Raw genomic sequence first — 24,346 nt, forward strand, 5'->3', positions numbered from 1 at the left:
TGTTGATGCCAGAGGTCAGAAGAGAATGGTTAGACTTCTTTGAGTTGACTGGAAGGCAACAGCAGTTCAGATAACTGCTTATTATTACCTGATAAATCTGTAGGAACTGTGCGATGCTATCATGTCAATATGGACCAAAATGTCTAAAGAATGTTTCCAACACTGTATTGAATCTATGCCACAAAAAATTAAGATAGTTGTGAAGGCAAAAGGTGGACTTCCAATTATAAGTCACAACTGGTGCTAACAGGGTTAAAGGTCAACAGAGAATAAGACCCACATACAGACACCTGAGGCAGAGCGAATATAGCAGAAGTAAAGGTTGAAGCAGGCTAGGGTCCAAAACCAGAAAGGGCAATCCAACCAGACAAACTAAAATGGGAATTCACAGGCAGGCATCCAATGTCCAATAAACAGACAAAAGGTCAAAATGCAAGCAGGCAGAACCTGGGAACCAAGCTGCACTTGGCAGCGGTTGGCTGCTGACACTGAGAAAAAAAAGAAACTTTGAAGTGTAAAAAGACAAATTCTGCTTTCAGCCAAAGTAAGACGACAAACTCAGGAATCTTCTTCAGGGACGATTTTAATTGCAATCTCAGCAGAAACTAGCACAAATCATGAAAGGCTCGTGTTTCTTTTATTACTAATGTCGACTTGCAAACAAAAACCATAATGTTATGTGACCTTCATGCATGCAGGTGCTCTATACACCTCTGGAAACCGTTAAAGAGGGTCCGTGTGTCACTTTGTTATAATGGCCCACTTTGTTATAATGGGCCTTTCTATGTTCTAAGCTACAAAAACAGCTCCTGGAAGGACGAATTAAAAAACATGACACAGAAGACAAAGCACACACATATGAAGCCGGTGGGGTGAACATATTATGTAACTGCAAGGCTTTTAGGGAGTTACATACACATATAGCTAATGTTACAACTAGTACCACTTTTCTATAATAGTTTTGTCCTGAACAATTGCACAACCACTGATAAGAACTGCAATTCTCTTAAAAGAATGATCAACAATTAAAAAATATTCAAGACATTTTTTTAACAATTACGTAAGAAGGCTTGTTATAAATGCATCCTTATGGTGTACTTCTTTATAGCACTCCATTTGAATAATGTGTGAGCAGAAAATGTTCTATTTTAGAGTTATTTCCAACAACACTTTATGCCTTTAGACCTTGATGACACCAGAGGAAAGATTCTCAAATCGCCAAAGTTACTGAACTTCATTATGATGGCAGTGTGAGTGCTTAATAAATATAAAATGATCAGACATTTTTGAGTTAATTCACTCAAAACCACAAAAATCTTGACCTGCTGGTGGCACAGAAGAAATATTTTGCGACTCATAGATTTCATTCTCTGGGGACTATGCATGTCACTTAACATTTTCAATTTGTTTGTTGGTTTTAACACATTTTTGCTACTTGAACATTCAGAAATTGTAGATTTGTAGAAAATGTAGGGTTTTATTTTTTTTTTTTAGGAGATCAATGATTCTCAGCTATTTCAAACTCAAATTAATTGAAAACTTGAATTAATCACGAGTGTAACTATCCAAAGTATATTGCCAAGGTTGCCCTAACTGTGTGACTGAAAGAGCCTTTTGATACAAGGGAGAATCCAGCTGATAGTTAGAGATTTTAAAATACATCACATATCGAGCTGCCAGTTAAAAAGTCCAAAGATCAGAGACGCCCTGCCAACAGAAATTAAAAACAAAAACATTATGACTTGAAAACTTTTAATGGCAAAGAAGAATTATCACTAAATAAAGGCACCACTATGGTGGTTGGTTGTATTTTTGTGCCTGTTAATTCCTATTTTATTTTGTAAATTCCCAGGCTCTTTACAATTTTGACTTCCTTTCCTTATTAGTTTTCCGTGTTTGTAATTATTTACCCGCCCTCATTACATTTGTTTAATCAGTCACGTGTTCAGTCAGTTAATCTCAAACCCGTCCTGTTTTTTACTTTCCACACTGAATAATTTGAACCTAAATATGAGGTATATAACCAAATCCGTGACGCTAGCAGTGTTTATGTATTGCCATTCCCATTTAACACTTTTCACTGTATTATTGTGACATTTGTCTCTATTAAATAAGATCTCTCACAAAACAAATGAACTTCAAAGAAGTTCAGTGTTTGAGTTAATACTTGACTCAGTTTAGCTTTTCACCAAACTCTTTAAATGTACGTTTATTTATGTATGTGTCTGTGTAAAGCTGTTTCGGCTGATTTTTATTCTGTCATATTATTTTAGTTTCTTTTGAAAAGCATGACAGAAGTTTAAAAAGTTTATTATCAGAAAAGGTACTTAATAATTTTATTATTCTATCTGAAGTTTGAATCAGTAAGTCGAAATAGAAATAGAAATTGAGATTGGCTTCCACCCCCCTTTCGTGTACTATTTTCATTTTTTTTTCCGTTGTTTGAACTCCTGGTGACATTTTGTTGTCCACACTTTGCATTTAACTGTACGCGTACGCTTCCGGTCGCCCTCCGTTTTGGTTCGACTTTTAAACAGGCAGTGTTGGGTCAGCTAACTGTTGCGTCACTTTCCCTCGAAGGTCCCAACAGGACGGTCCTTACCGGTGGATTTCTTTAGTACATAACACCTCGTCCCGGTCCTCCTTCAGAAGAAAAATGTACTACAAGTTCAGTGGTTTCACCCAGAAACTAACGGGCTCTGCTCCTGCAACCGCCTACAACCCTCAGGTGAGTGCCGGAAGCGGGATGGCTGTAAGAGAGCGTGTGGATAACCGCCGGGGTTGACCTTGATGTAGCACTCGACTGTAGTAACGAGGGCTTAAAGCTCAGCTGGAGAGCTTTAGAGTCGGTGAAGCCAAACATATGCCCGCTTTAAAGCCTAAACACCAGTTTCCTGTTTGATCACACGATAGTTAAACGCGTAGTCTTGATCTGGATTTCATTTTAAAGGTCTTGGAAGCTCTTTAGACAAATATCAAAAAGATTGTGGCCTTTCTTTTCCATTTCTTTGCACAATGTAATTCGCTTCCCCCGCCTCATCACGTCCTTATCACGGAACCTTTATTTAACCTTTAGCCTGAACGGTCAATTCCAATCTGTGGATCTGGCCTTGGTGTGACTCTACAGGCAATTTCGAAATTGAATGGCCTCGGTGGCAGGTGTGCTTGATGTGACCTTTATTATGGCTCCCCCGTGGGTCCCTTACACGGTGGTGGTGCTCTGATAGGGGGTTAAATTACCTCGAAGCTCCTTTGTCTCTGTTTAAAAGTCATGTCGTCGTTTGCTAGGAGAAAATTGAGCTTTAATTTAAATATGTACTTACTGAAAAGCTTGTTTACCTCCAGTCCACCGGTGTGTTATTATCCCTCTCACCGTCACATGTGCTTGTAAAACTTGGTGTAGTTTTTAATGTTCAGAAAGGAGCTTAAAATCTTAATTTACCTCCTTCACTATATCCATGAATCCTTTGTGGTCTTCCCCTCTGATAGCTTGACAGCTCCACCTTCAACATCCTTGGTCCAATACATTGTCTCTACACATCTCCAAACCACTTCAGCCTTGCCTCTCCAACTTTCTTCAGATCTGAGCATTTCTAATCCCGTCTATGATGGTCACAACCAGTGAATATCTTAGTATTTCCAGCACTGCCCCGTCTTTTTGTCAGTGCCACAGTCTCCAACCCCTACATCACAGAAGGTCTCACTACAATCTCGTAGACCTTCCCTTTTCACTCTTGCTGCCTGTCTTTCTGTCCCGATACTCCTCTCCACCCACTCTTCCCTGCCTGCAACCTCTTCTTTAGTTCTCTTATGCACTGTCTGTTTCTTTGAATGGTTGACCCCATGTGTTTAAACTCATCTGCCACCACCTCCTCTGCTTACATGTTTACTGTTACTGGGGATTTATGCTTTAGTGGGAAGTTTACGCCCTAACCTACGTCATACTCCGACGTGCACGTCTGCTACTTTTTTCTCTTCGGGTTTTTAATTTATCAAGATAATAACAATCATTATCTCACTATAGGGAGTAATAATTATAAGAGGCTGGGATCTGATATAAAACACTGGTACAGGATCACTTGGTAATTAACACATAATTAACCGGCACAAGCTTAAAGGCTGGCAGTGACACTGACCACTCGTGTGGGCTATGTTTTACAAAGCAGAAGTCTAAATTGGGGTTACACTTGCCTCCCTCTTATCACGCACACACGTCCTCCCTATAAATTCAGCTTTTGCATCCCAGTGACCATTCAAATGAATTTTAATTTAGATGATGCTTAAAAATAACCCAGCAATATAGGAAATAGTTTCAAAACAAATACCACACAGAGTTTGCTAAATTACATCAAGAAAGTACATTCACGCAAAGCTCCATTTGGCCATCCCAGCATGCCACCTATTATGTGCCAGCAAGGGCACCGAACCCTGCAGAGCGCAGGCAGCATACGAGGCGTCAGATACAACACTCGCTTTCTATGAGCTGATAATCAACAGCAGCAGGTGGTAGAGATTTTCTGATGAACTTTAATTTCATCTTTTTACAGCATAATTGTATTTGCAGACACCAAATATTACAGTGGCTTTTCCATTTTCATACAGCCAAATGTGATATTAAAAAAATATGTTTGCCAGTGTTGTTTTTACACCCAGTATTCACACGCAGGCACAGTTGTGCTGGTGATGGGTGTTTCTATTATGTCCCACCGATTTGTGAGGCTAAATAATAAAAACACATCTGTTAAATAATGCACATCGTATGCTACGTCCAAAAATGACATTACAGCTGAATCAACACCTTTCAAGCACAGAGTATTACAGCCTTCAGTCTGGAGTGTGCTCATAAAAGTGCTTTCACTTTTTATTGCATCAGTATTAATAAGCCTGTACACTTCTTGAGTTTACTTTAAATTACTTCTGTAATAAATTACTTCTGCTTTGTTCATATGGATCAAATGCACACTTACAGCTAACAGTGAAGGAGTGTCTGGGGTGCACCTGAAACGCAATCTATGGTTCAGTGTGGGTGGCACGTTCGCAGTCTGTCTGCCTGCAGCAGATTCTTGTGTGTGTGTGTGTGTGTGTGTGTGTGTGTGTGTGTGTGTGTGTGTGTGTGTGTGTGTGTGTGTGTGTGTGTGTGTCACTGTTGTTATCAGTCAACCAGCCGCAGAGAGGAGCAAAGTTAAAACATAAAAAAAGAGCTGAAGTGAAACGCTGTTAAAAACAATCAAGTGTCCACAGCAGCCACTGTCTTTGCTCTTTATTATGTATAAGTTAAGTCAGAACTTTTCTTTTTAGTAGTTCTCCTAGTGGCAAATAAGCAGCTCTGTGGTGCCCCTCCCCTGTGTGTACACACACTGATACAAATCAAATCAAAAGCCACATACAGCAGTACACACTGGCTTATTCTTCAAATCTGGACCAAAAGTAAATTGCCTTCACTTCTAGCAAAAGCTTAACTTCCTCTTTCACTTTTAAAATCAAATCAAAATGTTTTTTATTTAGCTAATTTGAGCCAAATTGATTTCTGTTTTCAATTACAAATGAAAGAGGTGGTTAAAACAATAAACAATCAAACAGTTCTTCGCAGAAAAACAAAAATCCATCTCATATTCTCTAGATCTGTTTTTCTTGGCTAACCTGGGAACACTTCAATAACTCCGGGATGTGCTTCGAATTAGTTCAGCAGTGATGATTAAAATTTTAAAAGGCGACGAGTCAGTTTCGCTTTCAGTCTCGTCCATTTTGTTTCTCTCAAACGACTGCAAACTGTAGTGAGCATAGGGTAAGATTATCGTTTTATCAGATAGAAAGCCTTCCTAATCCCTTATCAAACCTTTGTCAGTGTGTTGTTCAACCCGATGAAGCGAATCCACACATTTAATTGAAGGTGTTCATTCTGTTTGTCTCATTAATGGTGTTTCTAGCACCATCGTCATTTTTTTCTTCTTCTTCTTTATCCAGATACCTGTAGTGTCAGAAGATTGGTGAATACAAAATAGTTGGAGATTACTTAAAGATTTCTAAGGAGCTTATTGGTTGTTTCTTACTAAATCCAGGCGTTTTATATACTTTAATTGTACACTGGAGAAGTCACTTGTTACAGCAGCACAAGACACAGGAAGCAAAAGTAAACTCGAGATCTATTAGGGAAAAAATAAGAAAAACGGTGTTTAAAAAAACAAAAAGATGCCAAAAATGTCCTTTTTCTAGTCAAATCTTAGCCTTTACTAATGAGAAAACTCTAAACTAGAACAACTCAAACAGAAAAAGGTTTAGACTACTTAATGTTGTAATAAACAAGCCCGAAAATGTCATATAACATTTAAAGTCTTTCAGCATAGCAGTGTAAAGATTGATCGACAGCATAAAAACGTGAATTGTGGAGTACAGATCCCTCTGTTAGAGATGTGTTGACAGCAGTAAAAGTTTCCCTCCACACAAATCATAAATAAACTAAATCATGTTTAAACACAGCAACAAGTGTTCAAGAACATTTGGCCCTACTGCGTTTCCCTGCTTTTTATGTTTACGGAGTCTTAATTTCCCAGCCTCTTATGTTGGTTAGCAAATGTTAACATTTAAAATTTGAAATTCATGTGGCTTGCACAAATGCTTAGTGATATGTACTATTACTAAAACAAAACTGATGACCGTTGTACGAAGGCATTGTGATATAACCGGTATATGAAGTATATGTATTTCTGGTATAATCCATAAACATGACTTCCTGCTGTGAACACATTTAGTAATGACCTCTGTTTAAAAGTTAAAGTAAAAATAATCATCTTTCACTGCCTCTGCATTTTTATATGTCAGATTTAATTTACCCACTCCTACACCATCTGCCTCCACACACTCTTAACAAGCTAATGGGTGTCCCACTAACTTTGAACAACCAAGAGAAGCTTCTTCCAAATGAGAGGATACTGAGGTGTATTTTTTAAAATGTATATGTGCACAGCAATGTTCCTGTGGTTTATTTATTTACAGTGTGTACTGTCGGGGAAAAATAGGACAGCTTGAGGTTTGAGTCTAAGAATTTTGAGATTAGTTTTGAAAACACTCGACCTTTACACTGGTCTAAACATGCTGTTTATAGCTGGGTATCTTCTTTTTCCTGCTCTAGGTCGATGCGATGTTATTGACAGTTGATAATATAATATGGTCATGAGGTAAACGGCTCTGATTGTTTTCAGAGGGCAGCTGATTTAAAGATAAGGAGAAAAGAGTCAAACAGATTATTTTAGTTCAGGGCAGATAAACATGTGGGCTGGGGGTCAGAGCTGGACCACCAAAGTCCAAAGTGTCCCCTTTGACCCCCAGAATAGCTGGAAATTGATGACATGCACAGTATTTCTAGGTTTTGTTTTCTTTCCACTGTGATCTGTAAATTATAGCAAACATGAAAGGATAATTGAGTGACATCTCAGGTTATTCATATTCTTTTTTTGCATATTGATTGTGCTTTAAATAAGAAAGATAATTGAATAGTTACACTTTGTTTATAAAAAATGAGGTAAAAGGTGTGTTTCATCTGAGCTTCCAGGTTCAGCGTTTTTAAAATCTTGGCTAATCAGAAGTTTTTATGCATCTCGGGGTTTAGATCGAGGATGGTTTTGAAGCTACTTTCTTTTATGAGACAGTTTAGAATCTCTAGGTTCAAAATATCCATAAATGATAAGGCTGTTGTTATTTGAAGATATAACGATGAACTGTTTTATACAGAAATAAGCTTAAATGCCTTTTGTTTATAAAGCTGAACCGCTGCTGGAAATGATCTGTATTAATCTAAAGGGGCACTTAAAGCGTCTCACATGAGGAGATACAATTTGCAGAATGAAATCGATCATGCACTCATTTAATCTGCTGTATTTATGTAGGAGCACTCTGCTCAGTCAAGTGTCTACAAAAGACTGTGGACTATTTTTACTTAATATACAGAAGATCGATATGAAGAGGTGTCCTGGTTTATTGTTGTTAATATTAAAAGACATCCCAGTGTGTCATTAGTCTTGTAGCTAGCCAGTCCCCTAATATTTGAACAGTTCAGAAAACCTTCTGATTTATACTAAGTTAGTTTCTTCTACATTAAGCTGTGTTCAAATGCCATTTAACATTCATGCTAGCTGGGCCAAACCTGTAAAATAAATAACAATAAATAAGCTTTTGCAGGATGCAAAGACGCTAATGTCTTGAGACTGTAGGTTCAGAGATTTGATCGAAGAGTGCTGGACTGCATCAAACTGGAGGAAACAAGATTGTTCTCTCACATAAAAAATAAAATTGCCTCTGGTGCCTGATGATGCTGAGGTTGGCTGATTGCCTCTCATCCCTTTCTCTCCCTGGTGATTTCCTTTTAATTGATTTATTTGTCTATTTTTATTTTTATTTTACATTCTGTTCTTGGTTTTTGTTTTTTGTTTTTTTTAAGTCTGTCAAGGTCTTGTACCCTCAGGATTGGATTGGGTGGCGGGGAAGTAGAGATGGTTATGTAAGGGGTAAATGTTAAAAATGAAGTTTCTGTTTAAAATCTTAGTTGATAGATAGATAGGCAGGAGAGAGGATGTTACATTCACTCTGACACTTTCATTAGATTTTTATTTCGTGCATTATTGTGACCAGCATGTTGTTTCTCTTCATCTTTTCAGGGACTGAGATCCGGTTTGCCAGCTGAGTCTCCAACCATGATCTTTGCTACACCCACAAAGGTGGTGTCAGAAGCAGGGGCCACAGCGGAGTACATGGGAGCAAACAAGGTTCCCGACCTCCAGAAATTTTTCCAGGTAACGCAGAGCTCAGACTGAATAAGGCGCCAGTTTGACCAAGAAGCAGCGAGGGTTCACGACCTGCTAGCTTCATCAGTCGAAGCAGTGAAGGCTGATTAGTAGAAGTTAATAAGTGATATTTATTTCACAATTCTTAATGGCCCTTTGCCACTTCCAACCCCACCACCACCAGTAGCAACCACACAAGTTGCATTAATAGGAATAAGAGAGGCGAACTCTGAACAGAGCAATCACTCAAATAAGTGGAAATCACAGTATTGGCTGCTGAACGTGTTTTCTCTTTTAGTTTAATTAACGAAATTGTTTAAGAGCGACACTAGTACAAAAGAGAAGAATAAAAAAATAAATCACCTTTCAAAGGAAGCTGATTAAATATTGATTGGAACTAAAACAACCATTTTAATTACAGCTTTAAATACATTATTTTTGCAGTCAAAAGTCTTCAGTGGTGAATTTTCAAAGTTTATACAAAAATACATTCAGTTAACTTGATATTTTAAGCTAGTATCAGACTACACAGTGTGTATATATAATATATATTAGTTTGTGTCATATTAGAGTCTCAAAAGAACACGTTTCACAACAATCAAACATGAAAAATGTAATTGGGATGTAAACTCTCATTGTCTTCAGGAAAAGGATGTAAATGGCTAATGGCAAAGGAAGCAACGGATCACAGTGGCGGTCTTGTTACTTAGTTTATAAGCTCCACCTAACTACACCATCAGCATCAGGCCTTCTTTATATTTGTACATGGCTAAAATAGCTGTGCGCATTTTGATCAAATTCAGAGGCAATAAATCCAAGTCTAACAGGCTTGTCTTTCAGATGCAGCTCCATTTTTCATCAGTGGCACGCATGATAAAATCAAATGTCAGGCTGCGATGGTGGCTGTAGCTCAGGAGGAAGAGCAGGTCGATTGATATTTGATATACATCTCCTCTGTCCAAAGTGTCCTCAAATCCCAGATTGCAACTGTGTTACAGTAATGCATAGAATAAAGTGCTGTATGGATGATTGGTTTAAAGGGGCTTATAGTGTAAAGCACTTTGAGTGCTCAACAAGCATAGAAAGTGCTATTTAAATACCAGTCCATTTGCAGTTCACCATCCATTTCTGTTCCCAACCTAAAGCACCCAAACCCGATGCACTGCATTGTCCGGGCTGAACCGTGATTGAGGTCATGTGTTTGCAGTTACATGCAATCTGTTTGCGATACTGCAGTGATGAACTGCAATCAATTTCCAATCTTCTGCTGTTTGCATGCACAGACATTCACATTAAGTATTTATATTCGGAGTCCAGACCGAATCTTATAGACTTGAAACAGAAATTCCTTCACAAATGGTGTCAAGAGTCAAGTCCTCTATCGCTAATAGATGCATTAGACAAGCTGCGTTCATCAGAGCAGGCTGATTCTGACTCGTTGGCAGTCTTTATAAATTAGCAGTGTTTTTTGCAAACCTTTGCCAATCTGTCTGTAAGTAATTGCAGTCAGACTGCAACTATTTGGAGACAGGCTGCCTGTAACCAGGTGACCTGTACCTTGCAGTGGAGAGTTTCTCTGAACTACCTGAGTCATAGGGAGGTTATGTACTACTTTTACTCTGATGTAATTGAGTCATGTGACTGTAAAGATGATGACGACGCTCTGTATTTGCTGCGATTAACATCATAAATTAATTCTGATTTTCTTTTTTTCTTGCCCCTCCCTGTTTCCTCTTATTTCAGACGTCAGACGGTATCCCCGTTCATTTGAAGCGCGGTTATCCCGACAGGCTACTGTACCGCACCACTATGGCTCTCACTATAGGAGGCGTTGCCTACTGTCTGGTGGCGCTCTACATCGCAGCCCAGCCCAACAGAAAGTGACCAACACAACTGCCATCTTCCTTTCGCTGCTCCCGTTAACTACCATTCACAGCATTCATTTATCGGCCCTCGCTATACCAACTCTTGGGACTCTTCTTAGATGATCTTCATCAAGCCACTGAAAACTATTTTAATGTCTTTCTTCTTTGAAAGAAAAAAAAAGATGTCTGATTTAATAAAATTTCAGGAAGAAAGAAGTTAAAAGATGCCATACTTGAAGTCTTTTTTTTCCATTAATCCTGTATCAGCTGGTGTCTCACTGGAACGTAAAGCCATCTATAGGCTAACAGGTCCGTCTTCTCTTTCAGAGAAAAAGCAAAGCTCTTTCTCACAGCTTTCAAATGGCTTGCCGTAGTGCGGCGATGTATGTGCGAGAGCGAGTGAGCACGATGGAGACACCCTGTGTGGAGCATAGCTGCTGCTCACTTGGCTTAAGTTCTGTCTCATACAGAATTTGTATGTGTGGGCCCTGGTGTGATGTCAGATGCTCCTCGCCAGCTCATCTGACAATCATCTCAGTGTCTGCCTTTTCTCTCTTGTCTTGATGTGTAGCGTATGTCTGGTTTTCTTTTACAGATACTTTTATTCAAGTTTTCAGAATCAAAGAGAGGAAAAGGTCTGATTTTTGACAGTAATGTGACATGCCATCTTATGCACCACCTCTGTTTTATCGCAATTTCTTTCTTTACTCTGGTTATCATATGTTGATCTGACAAAAAAAACGATTTGCTGCTTGGGTACTGAAGTTATTTCCTTAGTATATCTCACATTATCAGCCTAAACAATGACCTAAGAATCTTAAAAAGAAAGGCCCCCTAACTCAAGGAATGAAACATTGTTTTGTTATAACTTGGCAAATACCCAATTTTAAATTGTCCTTAGATACTTTATTAGCAGCCTGTTGCAAAAACACATTTATTCCCATGTCTTTAGTTGAATCCAGCATAAAATGGTGTGCTTGCATCAATGAGTTAAAAGGGCTGTGAGCTGAAAAGAAATATCCGATTATATCTCAGCCTCGTGTGCAATGTGTCATTTAAAAAAAAAAACAGAAGAAGCTGAACAAGTGGAGGTCAAGACCCTTGAAAATAGAAGGAAAAAAAAATCCTGCAAAGATGTGACACAGGACCTGAGAAATGTACCTGGTCCATCTACTGTTCACTGAATCCTTGTCTGAAATGGTGTTAAGGATGAGAAATGGGGAGAAAAGGCTGAAACATGCCAAATTACACAAGAACTGAACTGAAACTCAGTGGTAGCAGCTCTTATGGAGTGATAAATCCATTTGACATTTTTGGTTCAAATTATCAGTATGAATAGAGGAGGCCAGGAAAGGGTTAAAACGGCAACTATTTCCCATTTTACTAGCAAAAACTTGAATAAAACAATGGGTGGCTCAGGACTTTTGCACGGTACTGTATTTTAAAAATATTGGTGATTTTAAAAAAAATGTGGGGGGGGGGAAGCAGAACTAGCATGATCATCTCTGGATGCCACCATAGAAGCCCCACCCATCTGTTATTCAAACCTTGTGTTTACAAAGGACGGCCAATCAGAAGAAAGCTGCCTTAAACAGAGAGAGAGGGTTTGTTTCAGACAGGATGAACTGAAGGGCTGCATCAAGTATAAGAAAAATGAGGATTATTTTGTATTGTAACTCACGAAAAGCTATTCTACCAAAGCAGCATATTTGTTTCCTTTTAAACAATCAAACTGTGTCTACTAAATGTATTGGATTTCTGTACAGGTGTGCACACACAAGCTGGTTAATTATCCCAAACACCAGAACGAGAGGAAATGAGTTGTCACTGACGGTGCTGGTAGTGCCAGATGGTTTGAGTTTCTCTGAAACTACCAATCTCCCAGGATTTGCTGGCATGGGTTTTACTTCTTTTTTTTTTTTTTTTCTTCTTTTTTTTTGTTAAATGCTGTCCCTTGATGACCAATTGGAGCTGACAGAAAGTAGACGCTAACTTTGGTGAGCAGAAAAGTATCTCAAAATGAAAATTGTGTTCAGCGGCAGAAGGCCGTGCTGGGCTCCCCTCCTGTCGGCCGCAAAGACAAATGTGAGGCTGCAGTGGGCACAGGCTCACCAAAAGTGGCCAGCTGAAGACTGGGAAAATGTAGTCTGGTCCGATGAAGCTCAACTTCTGCTGAGGAACACAGATGGTGAGGCCAGAATTTTGCACTGGCTGTATGAATCCACAGACCCAACCTGCCTCATGTCAAAAGTTTAAACTAGCTGTGGTGTGGGGATAGTTTTCTTGGCACGGATTAAGCCTCTTAATATGAATCGAACTGACTATTCCTCCTTACCGTCTGCACCCCTTTTATGGCTAAAATGTTTCTAATGGCTGCTTGAAGCGTGGTAACCAAAGCATTAGACATCTCAGAGAAATGATGTGGTAGAGTGAAGCAATATCTCCTCTTAATCCATGCCACCAAGAAGTGAAGCAGCTCGAATTGCAATGGAAGGCACGGTGTGTTCCTAATAAGGTGCTCAGTTACTGTGCATATAAGATTTTATATACAGATCCTATTTTGCTCTTGAGATGAATACAGTTTTTCCATTATATTTTTTTATAATTGAAGTTGCAGTTCAGTAGTTTTTAGGAGTGTTTGTCTGCAGCCATATCTATGTGATGGCTTTTCCCACTGGCAGGCAAAAGCAATTTAAAGTTTATCGAAACTTATTTCTCTAGCAGTCTTTGTCATTGTGAATAAAATCAAGAAATAAAATCAAGCCAAAAATCTGGGAAAAAATCCTCCATCCTTTTGGATTCCAGCAGACTTTTGCTTCTTGTTTCCGAAAACCAATATCATTTGGCATTATTAGCCTGTCTGTTTTTATATATTTTATACCAAATAAAAATTTCCATCAGAATTATATTCCTTTCCAGTCTCAATGATGTAATCCCTGATCTTGAGACATCAGAGGAAGTCTTTCTCTTCCAAGAATGTAAGTGCAGTGAAAGTGTTTAAAAACCGCAAGCCATTATCATCCGCTATAGTGCAGTAAGCTGTTATGACTTGATGTGCCTTTTCCCTCTGATTGTGTAGCAAGAGTTGGGGTTCACATTATGCTTGTGAGGCTGCACTCCCACAGCTTGTAGCCTCCTCCAGATTTTTTTTCCTCTGCTTTTAAAGAAAACGTGGCTATTTCAGCCCAGAGTGATCAAGGCCACCTGACCTCAATCTGTTCAGTTTTTGTGGTTTGTCACTGCCGAAGAGAAAAGCAGAATCAGATTGAAGTGAATATATCTGATATCCAGACCATCGCCGAAGATAACGGGATACCAAGTGTAAGCTAATGTCTGATTGCAACTAGTGATTAAAGTAGACTTAATTGGCTCATTTCCAGCTTCAAATTTTTAATTTTTGGACCCAGCAGCTTTGCATAATTTACAGCATTAAATGTGCTTTAGTGAAGGTCCTCAGTTCATGCTCTGCTCTTTTCCTTTTAACGCCACCTTCACTTTAAGCCAAATTTCTTCTGGCAGGCAGCTCCTCACAACTCACAAACAGGTTTTAACAGTTCTCGCTGACCTCATCAAGAGCCAAGGACTTAAAAAAATATTCTGAAACAGCATTTATAACCATTGAAAGTTTGATGTTTTAGCTCCCATGCACTTGTACATGAGCTCTTTTTGTTTTTCTTTATACCTCTCCCATGTTTGATATGAGCACCCAGTATTGTAACAGTATATATATACAGGGCTTGACAAATTTATTAGACCAGCACTCAATGTAGGGTTGTGTAGTGGTCTAATATTGTGTAAATACATCATCATCATGTTCACAGGAGCATTAATTTAGTAGTAAATTTTAAAAAAAAATTATGTTTCTTTGAGGTTTAAGTTACCAGAATGCACAAGCTCTTTAATCAGAATGCAGAATGTCAGATATAGTTATTGTTGTTTTTCATGAGTTTTAAAATTCACTGTTTGGCAAAAAAGTAGAAATAAAATAGTGAAGCATGTTATTATTTTAGTGATTAAGATGCGAAATTACAGTTATTTACTTGCAATCCTGGACAGAAAAAATTGTTATAGTGGTTGAATGTTATGCTTGATTAATTTCTGGCTTTTTGTGGAAGTCAAGTGCGCTGGCTTTAATTTGTGTATAAAAATGTGAATTCAATTTAAAAATCCCTCCCTCCTGTTCAGAAAGGAACTCGCTAAAAAGGAAAGAATCTCTAAGACACAAAATGTTCTCACAGTGTGATCAAGTATGCCTTGTAGTCATCCACCGACACGGGTAATTACAAAATGTGCCGAAGAAGAGGCAAAAAATAAAAGCTGATCGTAACAGATGTGAGGAATCTCAAGATTTTAGGTACTAGAAACAGAAAGAAGGCCGCTGGGGATTGTCATGCAGAGATAACATGCTTCTAGATCTGTCTGAGAAGTTATCCAGAATGAAAACAAGGAGACGATCGAACGAGCAAGACTTAAAGGAAAAAAAGCTGCTAAAAAGCCCTTATTGAGGACTGCAGAAATCCTGGGAGTGCAAACACTGAACTGGAAAAAGTTCAAATGAGTCCAAGATTGAACTCTTCACTCAGCATTGTTGCGCTTATGTCAGCAGAACAGCTGGAGACCGATTTGATGCTACATCCATTACACCCACAATGCAACAAAGTGGAGATCCCATTATGGCATGGAGTTCCATTTGTGGAGATGGTGTGGGCAAGTGAAAATCAACAGTATGATGAACAGGAAGGTGTACCAGAACAATCAGGACTGACACTGACTGGTTATGTGCTCATATAACAAGTAAGTAAAATGTATTTATAGAGCATTTTTCATAGATAAAAATCACCAAGTGCTTAACAATAAAACCAGAAATATAAATAAACTAAAATTATAAAACAATGAAAAAAATAATTAAAAGCTCATTTTTATAGAAATGTCTTCAGCTGCTTTTTAAAAGAGTCAGTGTAGTCTACACAACGTAAACACAACGGAAGAGAAATCCACAGCCTTGGTGCCAGTGCCTGAAAAGCCTGATCCCCACGTGTTTTGAACATAGTACATGGGACCAACAGTAACTTCTGACCTGAAGACCTAAGTGCTCAGGAAGAAGCCTGAGGTTTCAACAGGTCAGAGATATACTGGGGAGCTTTACCATGTAGAGCTCTAAAAGTTAAAACTAAAATGTTAAAATGAAACCAATGAAGAGAAGCCAAAACTGGAGTAATAAGTGACGTCTTGTTAGTGCCAGTTAAAAGTCTTGCCCCAGCATCCTGTACAGTATGAAGGCGATCCAAAGCTGATTTGTTGAAACAAGTAAAAAGACCATTACAATAATCCAAACCAGGAGAAATAAAAGCATGAATAATCATCTCAAGTTCTGCCTTTGACACCAGTAGTCTGAGTTTAGAAATGTTTCTTAGATGATAAAACCAGTTGGTAATGATGCCGAACATCCTTCAAAATGTGCAGAGACTCTGACCAAGAAAGAGGATTCTGGAGTACTAATGGAGTGGCCAAGTCAAAGTCCAGACTTGAATCCTATTGAACAAATTTGGCATTTAGTGGGTTTAAAGATAGATCGCACAAAAGTTTCATCCAAAGCTATTTCAAGAACTTTAACAAACAACATTTAACATTGAAAAGCAAGAATTTAAAGTCTCACAAATAACAATAAGAATATAATTTTATTCTCCTGGGTGAGATGTTCAGGGCATGCCCCACCGGCACCAAGGGCACGCCCTATAGTTATAATTTTTAGTTTTAAAGTAGTTTTTGGCAGATTTCTAAAATATTTCTGTTAACAGGTGGTCAGATAAATTTGTTAAGCACCCTGCATGTTAGAAAATAAGGAAAAGGATGATTTATCCCCCATTTAATTATACTATGCAATCTTCTGGATGGCTGGCTTCAGACTGGGTGATGTTTAACAGGAAGGCTCTCCAAAAACAGCGCTGCCTATTTTTTTGGCTTGCCACCATTTAAAGCAATTAGAGACCTGAAGTGGGTGTATGAGTAAGACTCTCAATAAAAACAAATGAGAAAAAAAGTTTTTCACTGGTTATAAATGCCAAATTTAAACAGCGAAATTAGATGAGGTCATTAGGATACATCCTCGGGGTACCAAAAAGTATCTCAAACTAAATTTCATGGAAATGCATCGAATAGCTGTTGAGATCAAATCTAAACCAAAACAGTGGACTAACCATTAAGTCAGCAGAGAGCCTAACATGGCTAACAAATCTAATAAAAAATAAATCTCCTGCTCAGGCATCCTCTTTCCGGCCACTTTCTTTTAGTCACTATCATCCCCTTGTTCCTCTAAAAGCATATTCATCATGCGGAGCTCTTTTTAAGAGAGTCATCTCACGTCTTGTTTTGATTTGTACCTGCTTTTTATCAAGGAATCCTTCAGCATCCCCTCTTGCATCATGATAGCCCACTTGAACTCTCCTCAGTAACAACAGACCCTTTGTTGTTGCCCTTGGAGTAGATAGAAGAGACACAAGAGCTCTGCAATAACATATGTGCGACACACCGCTCTAACTGTTAATGAAGAGCACACCGGAGAGTGAATAGAAGAAATTGGGGGAAAACGAGAAACAAAACGCAGGAAGAAAGTGGGACGTGAGGAGCAAGAGACTGAGTGTAAGAAGAAGGGTGTTAAATGACGCGTGGGTGTGACTCATCGGGAGAAAATTGAAATCTGAATCCCTCTTTGAAGGAGCTGTTTACATGTGGAACTTGACTATCATGTCATGCTATCTTTTTATTTTATCAGGAGTTAAGTAGGCATAAAATTCTCTGTGATTAATAAGCCTTTTTTTTCTTCTGACGGGGTATATTTCAAAACATCAATCCGCCAGCCTACTTTAAACCAAGCCATCAATCACAGCAGAGCATCCCTGCGGCTGATCCAGTCTAGAACTGATCCATTATTACCTCTCAAGAGCTGCATCGCCAGGATGGATAAAATCAATTTTCTTTTAAATAAAGGTAAATAATTTCTACTGCATGAGAAAGAAAACACTAGCCTTTTTATTATTTAATTGCATTACTTGTCTTACTACCGTGTTTGTAAATTCCCAGCACATCAGGCAGTAACACTCAGCTGGTACACTTTGCCAGTACTGGGTTTGTACCCCCTTTGCCTTCAGATCTACCTTAACTCTTTGTGGCACTGATTCAACAAGGTGCTGAAAACATTCCTTGGAGGTTTTGGTCCATATTGGGATGATACTATCAAACAGACCAGGCAATATTTTTAGTCTTCTGTTGTCTAATTTTGGTGAGCCAGCGTGAATTGTTGCGTCAGTTTCCTGTTCTTAGCTAACAGAAGTGGCACCTGCCGTGGTCTCCTGCTTCTAGTTTCAATGTGTTATGCATTCAGAGATGCTTTTCTGTGTACCTTGTTTGCAACAAGTGGTTGTTATTTGAGTTACTGTGGCCTTCCTGTCAGGTTGAAGTAGTCTGGGCATTCTCCTCTGATCTCTCAATATGGCATTTTTACCCAGATACCTGTCACTCGCTGGATATTTGCTCTTTTTGGAATATTTGTGTAAAATCGTGAGATGGTTGTGTGGGAAAATCCCAGTAAACAGCCACTAACATGGCAATAACAACCATACCACATTCAAACGCTTAAATCACGTCTTGTCTAGATGCCTAAATGCAGTGAGTTTCTGCCATGCGACTAGTTTATTAAATATTTATAATAATGAGAAGTTAATACACATTCTTAAATTTGGTATAATTTATGAATCCAATATTCACTCGGCTGTGAATACTGGTGTTTGAGTGGTATCCACCATCTCCTGAGAAAAATCTCCCTTTCATTAATAAGATGTTTGACTTTCTTGCTGAAGCAGGTGAAAAAGAGACAAATTGAGGGGCACTTTAAGAGCAATCTCCTCTTTAAAGGCCAGTGGCTTACTTCACAATTTTAAACACAGTGATCCAGATCAGCACCCAAATTTAATGTATTCTTCCTTAGCCTGTTCAAGAGTCATCTCAGCTCCTAGCTTGGCAGAGAGTTATGAGACACAGCCTTACATTTAATGTGCAGGCTGTCAAACCAAGATGATCTAAAAAAAAAAAATGTTCAAAGGCTGCACAGAACGGCATGTAGAGATGTGTTTTAATTCGGTGTGCTGTCAGCAGCATGAGGAATCTTAAAAATACTACTCTTAAAAATACTAATTCTGGCAGGCTGGATTTGGGGTAACACCAGAGAGAGAGAGCAGAGGACCCGGCTGGTTTCAGTCTGCTACTCTCTTTCAGCAAAGCAGAAACATAACAGTTCTGCAAATACATGCATACCACAGCCGCCCTGGAGAAAAAGGCTGAGGAGAGAGGACGGGCAGAGAGGACAAATTACCTCTCCTCACAATGCCCCGCTACAATAGAGCTGCCTGAGAACAAATAATGAATAAATAAAGTTCTCTGAGATTGAATGTGGGGAACAATTTGTGAAGCAGCAGCTTTTGTGTGTGTGTGTGTGTGTGTGTGTGCGTGAATGAAGGGCCTTGTGCTTGTCTCACAGATTGAAAAGGCCACAGGTGACTGAGCACATGAACAAAGCAACTTCAACCAGATTTCAGTCCTCAGAGTAAATAGACTACACCTGCAAAATAACCCTCAAAGGACTCAAAAACATATCTAATCGTAGCTTTTTTTTAAAGACTTAGCGTTTTAATACAATGCACAAGGTCAGCGTGATACCTGTTTGATCATACCTTATGCTCTTCCAAAGCCCTCCTCTCCAACTCCCCTGCTCTCCACATGTAATGACGCATCAGAAGTGAAGTGTAAAATTTAAAAAAACAGAAAAGAAAAGAAAAGCATGGAGCACAAAGGGTAATAGAGTTAACAGCATGAGGTCAGATTGAGTTTCATCAAAGAGAGAAAGGGAAAGATTGATGCTGTAAGCATATGTAGACTTTCAAAGACTTTCCTCTGCTCCATCTTTCATCTGTTTCCTTCAGGCTGTTTTTTCCCTGGCAACAAGGAAGGAGTTCAAGCACAGGGCTATTGGGCAGCTTTGCTTCTGATTTTTTTACTGAAACTTTCCAGCACAAAATGCTCAAACAGCAAAGATAACCGACAATTTCTTCCGCTTTTTTTATTTTAAATCTTGGCCATAATTACTTGTGTATACCAATCGTTCGGACAATTTGCAAGGAACATCACTCATTTACCTTTCAGTTTCACATTCCGTTCTGGAAAATGTACATTTCATTGCGGTGACTGGGTGCAAGGGAGGACTAAGAGATGTGGTGCGGCGTGAAAGGAGGGAAATTAATGTCCTCGAAATGAAAGTGAATCAATATGGTTGCCCAAGGATGTGAAAAAGGTGGAATGGGAGCTGGGGAGGCGGAGAGGGTGTTGAAATAGAGTTGGAGCGAGATTAATGGTCGTTTAAAAAGGAACAGTATTCATCAGCAGTTGGCTTCAGGTGCAGAATAGCGTCTGTGTGTGTGTGAGAGAGAGAATGGAAGCCAACTCTGCAGCAGGTTTACATTTTCTCTTTAATTTTCTAACTTCCTCTCATGACTCTCTCAACAAATGGCCATCCAACCATAATACTGATTACTTTGCATTTCACTGCAAATGAGCCTCAGTCTGTTGCTTTCATTAAAACTCTCCTCACCTTCACATAAACACACGCACACAGGTGGCGAACCAACAGCACCACCTGCAGGTTTTTCAGAAACACACATACTGACGTCAAGGAGCTTTAATCGCCCAATTTCACAAGTAAATACACATTGTTAACGAAGAAAATATTTTATTACGTTTAAAAATGTTCCGTTTCAGCCATCACATGTACAAAATAATACCTCTGAGCTTTTACAAAACTGCCTCACAACCCTACAGGCTGCAAAGGGGGTGAATGCTCCCAAATAAATAATAAAAAGTGAGAGAAATTCAGCAGGATCAGGAGTCACGCCATCGTGGATACATTCGCACAAGCACAGGCATAATACACGTGTGTCTGACTATCACTTGCACTTGTATGTGAGCTGTTTGCGGTGATAATGGATCCACGCTGGAGCTGCAACCAGCCCGGTCAGGTAGCCAAACAAAGAGCCCAAACTGCAGGAAACAGGCCAGACCTACAAAAAAAGAAGTAGTAGAGAAGTGAGCATGATTGTTGACTAAAAGCTTGACACTGGTCCGATACATCAAAGAGAAGCTGAACTATTAGTCTGTCAATTTGAGTTACACCCCAATTACCTCTGCATTTTCCCTCAGTCATTTTACACAGAATTCCCTGTGCAATTATAACTTTAATGTGTTCCATTTTCCATTAAACAAAACAAAACAATCTAATTCATTATTCATTGGCTGATTACTCTGTCCAGTGCTTAGAAAAATCATCGTGGAGAATTTGGAAGTTAAGAACTTAAATCAGCTACAAAAAAATGTGTAATTTACACCAGTTTTTTTTCACTCTGACAGCTACCACACCAGCTTCATGCAGGTTAGTGCCCAGTATCATCCTGTGGCACACTTGTGTTATATCACCATAGCAACCTATCACTTCATTCATGCTTTTGAAAGACAATCTTCACTTCTGTCGCTACAGAGCATCAGCCTGATGTTGCTGCTATTAATACATGTGTATTCCAATTTTTTCCTGTTGTTTTCTCTTCCTTGTTTCCCTTCTACAACACTTTTGCTACTCACCAACTAACAAAGCAGAAAAGTACCCATTTAAGGTCATTTTAAAGGTACTTTTAATGGAATAATGAAATCACAAGGACATCCACCTCCTCCATTCATCAAAATGAAACCAGTAATTTACTTTAATTTAAGTCCGTGCAGTTAAGAGGCCTTTGTGAATCCAATAGTAATTTGAGAAAACCTCAAAAAAAAAAAATCTAAGAAAGGCTTCGCGGGTAATATGGTTTAAATGGTCGTGTTAGTTCCCTGGTCTTAAGAGCAAAAACTGCACTGTGGATAGAGAATATTTCCACATACAGTAGATTAGAGGTTTAGTCAGACTCTCTCTTCCAAAGTAAGCAATATTCATGTTATTTGCAAAAAAAAAATTAAAATTGACATTTGATTCTCCGTGCTGTAGTGGTTAACAAATTAAACCAGGGATGGAAAAGATCCCTGGTTTCAGACCAGAAGACACAAACCCAATCTCAGGGTCACAAGCTCAGATAAATGTGTAGGTTGTGACAGGAAGGGCATCTGGCACAAATTCTGTGCCAAATTAAACATTTAGATCCATCTGCTGCGTCGACACTTGGGGAAAGAAAAAGTACTGAATGTACCTTCATTGCCAACTAATTTGCTTACGAAGTGCCACAGCCAGACTACTGACTGAGCCACTTCTTGTGTTATTTTGATCTAAATGATATGAATGTGTGTAGAGGAAATATCAGGAACCCTTTTATTAAACTGTAGCATGTAATTTAATGAAAAACAAGCCTAAACATAAAAAAGTCACATGCTACAGGTCATATTTAATTGATATGGGTGCTGACTGAGGCTCCCAAGCAATGATGTCTGATTATGGCAAAATGCCTTGACTCCTTTCTCTTAGTGCCTCTTCTTTGTTTCCTACACTGATATCTCTGGTTGGAGAGACAAGAACATACAAACTGACAAAGGACCAGTGAGATATAAAATACTCTTCGGAGTAAAGGTAACAATTAAAGTCTCTCTTTTGGTATCTTTCATAAAAGTTATAAAAGCACACAAACGTGCATTTGCTATAAAATCGAAGCAGTGTTCAAGAACTACACGTCCATCAGAAGGCAATGTCAGCACAACTTTTAATTGCTGAAAAATTTTTGAACCAGGTTTAAACGTGGACTATAAGCCGACCGAGTACTCAAAGTCAAAATGTTTGCTGGGTTAGGTCACAGACTGTATAAGACCTAATGTGAGGATACAAATCCATGAGTATACGCTTTGTCCATGCATAGAATTACCTGCCAGGGCCTATCCCAGTCCAGAGGTATGGGGAATGCTCCAACCCAGGCTCCAACAAGTGTGCAGGCCACAGTGATCTGCAGGCAGGTGTCCCACACAGACATAGCTCTGGAGCCGGAGACAAAGAAAAAGCAAGAACAGTTACTATCTTCGACACAGAGACATGTGAAAAGCCAGGAGGAAAGAAAGAGAAGGAAAATGATTTCAGCCTTACCCATGGCGACTGAAGACTCGTATCCAGGCCTGGACGTTGGGGCCGAGGACACAAAGACACCTCAGCGTGGTTAACGAAGTCAGCAACACAGCAAGGGAGAATGTTTCTAAGGCAGATCTGTAAGAAATGATAGGTTCACGGTATCAACGACAACTGCAATAAGAGAGTTATTGACAGTTTTGTAGAAAAAGAATTTTTAAAACGCACATAAAAAGCAAGCAGAGACAAAGTAAAACACTTGACTTTGTATAAGTGACAGAATCCTTTCAGGGTTTGAAGATTTCTGTAGTTGCCAGCTGTTTTCATTCATTTATGTGTGATCCTTCCATGGATCCTCAGTTTATTGTGTATTACTGTCGTGATCGCTACTCTCTGCGTCTCTCTTTATCAACCTCTGTTTCACAAAACAATAACTCACTCGATCAGTGGAGCTCCGTATAAAACGACAACAGTGTGGAAGAACAGGCACGACAGGAAGAAGTACAGGCAGGAGCGAAGCAACCTCGACAGCTGCAGAAAAAAAAAAACAGCGAGAAAACAGTCAAACTTTTAAGATCCAGATATAAAAAGATCACTTCCTGGGGAAAAAAATATATTGGTTTGATGAACATGCAAGAGTCAAGTATTCACATTAATTTATATACAAATAAGTCAAGATGTTTTTCTTTTTTTTGGAAAGGCAACTTCAATTTTACTTGCCATACCCTGTCCTGATTACTGCCAGACCTGTTGAATTAAAACATCACTTGAACAGAGCCTGTTGACAAAGTGAAGTAGTCTAAGAGGAACACATTACACCACAATCCACAAACAAAGACTGGGCAATAATAGCATCCATGGAAGAGATCCGAGGACAAAACCACTGCTGGTCTCATATTTGCCAAACAGCATCTTATTCATCCCCTAAGAATTTTGGGGAAATATTCTGTGGGCTAGCAAGACAAAATTTGAATGGGGCAATTAGTGTTTCACACAGTGCCAGGTCGGTTTGGAAAGCTTTTCCCCCTTAACAAATGAAACCCTCATTTAAAAACTGCATTTATTGTACTTTTAAAAAAAATAATAAAACAGCCCATGTGGCACTGCGGGCATTAATCCATCGTTATTAAAGCGTTATCAGCACCTTGTATCCCAGCGTGTGCTTCTTGGCGGGCGGTGTGATCCCGAGCAGCCAGAACACGGCCACGCTGACCGCGGTGACCGCAGCGGACACCGAGTAGAGCCACAGCAGGTGTGTGCCGTACACCGAGAAGCCCGGTAGGAGCACAGCAGGTAGCACCGTCGCCATGAACACCGAAGCGGCGATGATAGCGTGAGTGGACGCCATGGCTCTGATTTCATGGTCCCACATTGTGAAGGCTGTACCGAACTACAGCAGGACACCGACAAATTGAACACAAAACACTTTAAACCTCAACGTAACGCTGGAATTGTAGCACAGGTAACATCCATAGATGAATCGCTTGACCTTGTTTCCGTAAACATGGAACCAAGCTCACTTCCGCTTTCACTTCAAAATAAAAGTGCAATACTTCTTCCTTGTAGATGAG

At 39.2% G+C, this 24,346-nt stretch overlaps 2 protein-coding genes across 2 annotated transcripts; one reads left to right on the top strand and one right to left on the bottom strand.

The window, feature by feature from the left end:
- The first annotated feature begins 2,419 nt into the window (after positions 1-2,419).
- Positions 2,420-10,865, top strand: cox7a2l (cytochrome c oxidase subunit 7A2 like). The gene is made up of 3 exons (XM_026178373.2): positions 2,420-2,728; positions 8,652-8,786; positions 10,521-10,865. Exons 1-3 carry the CDS (start codon positions 2,657-2,659, stop codon positions 10,659-10,661), a joined length of 348 nt encoding a protein of 115 aa, XP_026034158.1. The 5' UTR covers positions 2,420-2,656; the 3' UTR covers positions 10,662-10,865.
- Positions 10,866-20,403: 9,538 nt separating this feature from the next.
- Positions 20,404-24,323, bottom strand: pigf (phosphatidylinositol glycan anchor biosynthesis, class F). The gene is made up of 5 exons (XM_026178375.2): positions 23,920-24,323; positions 23,215-23,306; positions 22,797-22,913; positions 22,582-22,690; positions 20,404-20,748 (listed from the first exon to the last, which is right to left on the bottom strand). The coding sequence occupies exons 1-5, from the start codon at positions 24,145-24,147 to the stop codon at positions 20,635-20,637; spliced, it is 660 nt and encodes a 219-aa protein (XP_026034160.1). The 5' UTR covers positions 24,148-24,323; the 3' UTR covers positions 20,404-20,634.
- Between the last annotated feature and the right edge of the window lie 23 nt (positions 24,324-24,346).

The sequence above is a fragment of the Astatotilapia calliptera genome, chromosome 8 (assembly GCF_964374335.1).
Source record: "Astatotilapia calliptera chromosome 8, fAstCal68.1, whole genome shotgun sequence".
NCBI classification, from domain to species: Eukaryota; Metazoa; Chordata; class Actinopteri; order Cichliformes; family Cichlidae; genus Astatotilapia; species Astatotilapia calliptera.